Source organism: Bison bison, unplaced genomic scaffold (assembly GCF_000754665.1).
Source record: "Bison bison bison isolate TAMUID 2011002044 unplaced genomic scaffold, Bison_UMD1.0 scf7180017864527, whole genome shotgun sequence".
Lineage (NCBI taxonomy): Eukaryota > Metazoa > Chordata > Mammalia > Artiodactyla > Bovidae > Bison > Bison bison.
In genome coordinates, this window is record NW_011495078.1 from 1,023,495 (window position 1) to 1,028,389 (window position 4,895).

General features: G+C 54.4%; 1 protein-coding gene across 1 annotated transcript in view; it reads right to left on the reverse strand.

The window, feature by feature from the left end:
- Positions 1-1,101: 1,101 nt before the first annotated feature.
- Positions 1,102-4,895, reverse strand: part of ATP11A (ATPase, class VI, type 11A) — a gene marked incomplete at its 5' end in the record, with an annotated part of 51,329 nt that continues 47,535 nt past the window's right edge. Inside the window, one exon of the mRNA XM_010831452.1 lies at positions 1,102-4,328. Coding sequence (XP_010829754.1) covers positions 4,272-4,328 — 57 coding nt within the window. The remainder of the gene's footprint in view (positions 4,329-4,895) is intronic.

Consider the following 4,895-nt stretch of genomic DNA (forward strand, 5'->3'; position numbering starts at 1 on the left):
AGCCCGGTGGAATGAAGGACTGTGTTCACACGCACACTGGTAGGAGCTGGCTGTTCACACCCGCACAGCCTCAGGCCAGGGTGCCCTCACTCACTTGAAAGCCAAGCGTGCTTCTCCCGGCTCCCAGGGTCAGTGTGGTCACAGGTCCCTGTCACCCGAGGCAGGTGTGGACGCTGGACCCCAGTGGACAGCAGCCCTGGGACGCGACTCACTTGCGGCATCTGTTTCCTGTAGACTGGCGTGCTGGCCGCTGTGTGGTGACAGCCAAGGCTGCCCACTGGGGGTGAGTTACTTGCCTTTCCTTTGTGGTTTGGGGGCCGGGAAAAAGCCCCCAATTTAGAATTGTGCCCAGTGAAGCCAGAGGCCTTCCGAGGGACCTGTCAGCCTTGAAAGGGCCGCCTTGCCCCGGCCCAGCAAGGCCCTTTCTCAGGGTCCACCATGATCCCCCAACTGAGTCAGAATCCCAGGAATGAGACTTTGTGAGGATCTGTGGAGTGTTTGGGGGTCAGTTTTCAGAGACGGGACGTGCAGGGGTGGCAGTGGCCAGCAGAGGAAGGGGGCAGGGCTGGGGGGGCCTCTTGCGGCCTGCAGGAACCCCATGGGGCAGCACGGGTCCCTCTCTCCTAACTGCCCAGGAGCCCTGGGCGTGGGGGCCAGGGTTTGGACAAGAGGAGGAGTGGAGGAGCCCCTGGGGGACGGGGTCTGGCGGACAGTCGGGGAGCAGCGGGAAGGACAGGGTTCGGCCGGAGTGTCCTGCTCCGGGCCCTCCGCCCTGGCGGTGCAGCTGTGGGCCCAGGGCCACCCCATCCCACACGATCCTGAGAGGCTGCTCCCACGGCTTCATCCCAAACAGAAACACTCGCTGGGAGACTGTTTGCCCGGCAGCTGGTCTTGGGAGAAACTTAATGCCAACTTCTGTCATCTTTTTAATCTATGAAGAGACTAAACCAGAACTTTTTCTTCTTTATTGCAAGCAGATTCAGATCTCCCACCTAGACGTTCTGCAGAAAAGTCCAATCATAATGAATATTTGAAGATAAATACTTTATCTACAGAAATAAAAGTTAAAAACAGTAGCATACAAAATAAATTTTACAGAGATTTAAGATTTGGTTTAATTCACCATTTAATTTTTCAAAGCAGATTAATAAATTATCAATTAAACATTACTGTTCAGAGGTTGATTTATTATCTTAAACACACCTACTATATTCAATAATTTAAAAATAAATTCCAATATTTATGATGACAATACCTATAGATACCATTTGTGTTAAATATATTTTTGAAGATTTTCTTTATCACACTACATAATGAATGAACATTTTAAACAGCAATGCAGACGCACATAATTTTAAGTCAGAGACATTATATGCATATTAAAATTCTGTATATTTTGATAAGGTAAAAAATAAAGCTATATAAACTGATCTTTAGATTTTTTTCTGCAAAAGTAGAATCACACTTTAATAATACTCCGACACATCTTCATTAAAGCTTTGTTTATGGACATCAAAACGATTCTCACCCCCATTCACCTACCCTCTAACTTACTAAAAAAAACAAAACAGAATGAATGCATTTGCCAGCTGACATTTTTCCTGTTTTTAAAATTAGAAATGGGAAACTTCCAAAAGAAAGTGCATACCAAGCTGTTACACTGAGTTGTTAAATAAATACCATTAATTTCAAGATAAGCAGAAGTGGTTGCATTAGGTTCTTCATAATCAGTGCAAAACAGGTGAACTCAGTGGTTTTAAAGAAAAAGGCTGGAAACTCCCCTTAGGTTGCCCTGAACTTGTGGTTGATGTCCGTGAATTTAAGAATAGTTACACTGTGTGCGAGGCATTGCTACAGTTCAAGCTGCGAAGTCTCACAAGGCCAACTAGGCGTCTGCGGCGTCACTGCGGAAGCTCCGCCCCCAGCGAGCCTCGAGGCCGTGCCCCTGGGGGCCGTTTGGTCTGTGTCTGCCCGTGGAGTCAAGGGCACAGGAACGGGCTGACTGGGGTTCTAACAGGAGTGGCCGAGAGCGCGTCCCTTCTCCCAGCCGGGACGTGGCTGCAGCTGGGAGGGTCCGGCCCTGGTCCCAGGGCGGGTCCCCTCCAGTGGGAACCAGACATCCGGACCAATGGGGGAGATGTTAATATGTGGTTATTGTGCAGCTGTGAGTAAGATTTTCAAAACTAAGGAAGATACCTAAACTACTTGCTTTAAGGTCAGTTTAAGGCAAGTAAGCACTGCCCACCGCCAGGTGGGAGTCTCAGTGTCTTGTCTGAAATGTCCCTTCCCTGGTTCTCGTCCTTCCCTGGCTTCTGGTCTCATGGCCCTGGTCCATCTCACATTGTCAGGCGCAGTCACTTAGGAACTTCCCAAACAATTTTAAGAAGACATATTGGGGCGTGTAACGGTCAGTAGCTGTCCTAAGGAGACTTGAATTATCCGAGGTAAGTGATAACCGTCTGGATACAGGCAGAAAAGAGGACAGCGAACCGTCAAGAAGCTTCTATTTTAAGGCTGAAGGATAGAAACTAAAAACTAAAGAAAAAGCAGATGAAATTGCAATGAACGGTGAAGAAAGAGCAGAGCAAATGATCAGACTCTAAATATGCCTTGTAACTACTCGCTACTGCCAGAAACACCAAAAACAAAACAGGTTCAGAGAATAAAGTCAAATCTGAAAATTCACATTCATCAGATATTGAGACATTCAGCCAAAACGTTCATCAGAATTTAAATGTGAAGTGGCCAAAATGTCTTCAACTTAAAAAATAAAAGCTTTAAAAACATACTTTAAAAATTACATATGGTACGTTAACAAATAAACGAATAAAACAGATATAAACAGCTATGAAAATACTTCAGTGCAAAGGCAATTTTAAGATCTCTAAAAAAATACATTACAAAGAATTTGTTAACTAAAACATACAGAGAATCTGCCCCCACAGGTAAGACATTTATACCCATTTTAGGTTCTTAAAAACGGCTGTACAAACGCACACACGGCTGTTTGCAGGGTCTGGTGCGGGCCTCACGCAGGACGCGGGCGTGAGTGACGGCGAGGGGGCGGGCCCTCGGGCGGACGCCCACCCAGCCTCACGGCCCCTCGGCGTCACCCCACTCTTTGGTATGCTTGCCCGTCATCCGCTTTCTCCGCACCACCTGTGTACCCTGTTCTTGCGGTCAACTCCTCCCCTCGTTCAAGTATCTCACAGGTGAGCATTACAGCAGCGAACCACGCGGTCTGAGCGACTCGGGAGCAGACCCAGGTGGGCTCAGCACCGTCCCGCATCCACAGGGCATCCAGCGGGGGCAACGTTCAGCTTCCGGGTGACCCTCCCTTAAAACGCCGTCAGTTGTACCTTCTGAAGTTTGAACCTCAAACTGAAATGTTTTCCTTACGGACCATTAAGGCTACGTCGAACTGGTTATTTCTAGAAACGGAGATTCCGTTACAGGAGAGCGACGGGGTTTACCGCCCGGCTGCCTGCGGGCGGCACGCGGGCAGCGGTATTGCTCTTAGGTCTCCCGGGCCGCCTCGGCGACCCTGGGCCAGGTGCGGATCTGGGGGTCCACGCCCCCGAGAGGCCGCTCCCCGTGGGGGTCTGAGCACCGCAGCAGAGGCCGGCCCCGGGTACCCAGACCCCCACGCGTCCCCGCAAACCCCGAAACACCCTTCCCACAACAGCAAACCGCGCCTGCGCCCTCGGAGCGGGAAGGGGCACCTCTCGGAACCTGTGCTTTACAAGCCAGGCCCCCCCAGAGGCAGCGGGGTACGGGGAGGGGGCTCCCCGAGCACGTGGGCAGCACCTCCCCCGGAGGGGCGGAGTCGGGCCAGATGTGACCCGCGGTCAGCGTCACCACGCGCAGGTCTGGACGGCAGCCGTGGACGGGGCGGGGGGCCAGTCCGAAAGCAGAGGTGTCGGGCTCGGGAGGATGGAGCAGACCGGACCCCAGCCCGCGAGGCTCGGCCATGCTCCCCGGAGGCCCTGGTAGGGCGGCTGTGCTCGGAGCGGACCGAGACCCTTGAGCAGAGGTCCTCCCGTCGCCACGCGGTCAGGGAGGGTAGCGGGCTCGTGCGTGTCCTTCTCGGTCGCCACTCAGGGACGCCTGTCCCATCTTCCTCCTCCTCCGGCCGCAAGAGCAGCACACGCCACGCAGCCCTTCGGGGCTGGACCCTTGAGTGTGGCCTCCTCTGGGGCCGCGGGTGGTGGGAAACTAGCAGGAGGGGCCCCGCGTTCCCTGCCTTCCAGGGCGCTGCCCGGGGTTGGAGACTACAGAGTAGCAAGTGGGTGACTCCCCAGAGGCAGTCCTGACACGAAGCGCGAGGTCTGCGGAAACAGAAAGGACAGAGTCAGTACCGGGACCCTGTGCGGACCCTGTCCAGCGCCCGTCGGAACCCAGCGCAGCCGCGGCCCTCGCTGCCCCGGCCGGGGCACCCTCGAGGTAGCTGGGCCAGACACCGGGCGGCGTGTGGACCATCCGTCCCCTCCTTGCGTCCACTGTCCCGCAGAAAGGTGTGTAAACACGAGGCCCCTCCCCAGGCCCCAGGCTGAGTGCGGCTCCTCCCGCAGCGCATCTCGCTGGACCGCTCCGACGGAGGCCCCCGCGGTCGGAGGCCCAGGTGGTCAGACTGGACGTGCAGGGAGGGAGCAAGCCGGCCAGGAGATGCCCGCTCTGGATGCTGAAGGCGCAGCTGGACGCCTGCCCCGGCCTGGCTCAGAGCCCTTTGTTTATTCTGAAAGGCGGTCTTTCCTGGAGGACCCTTCAGGTGGAGCCATGCCCACCACCGCGGATGAGAAAAAAGGCCGAGTTCTGGACGCCGAAGGACGCTGTGGGCATGTGCACCGCACAGATGAGTGTGCACGCACGCTCACACGCGTGCCTGGGTGTGCACC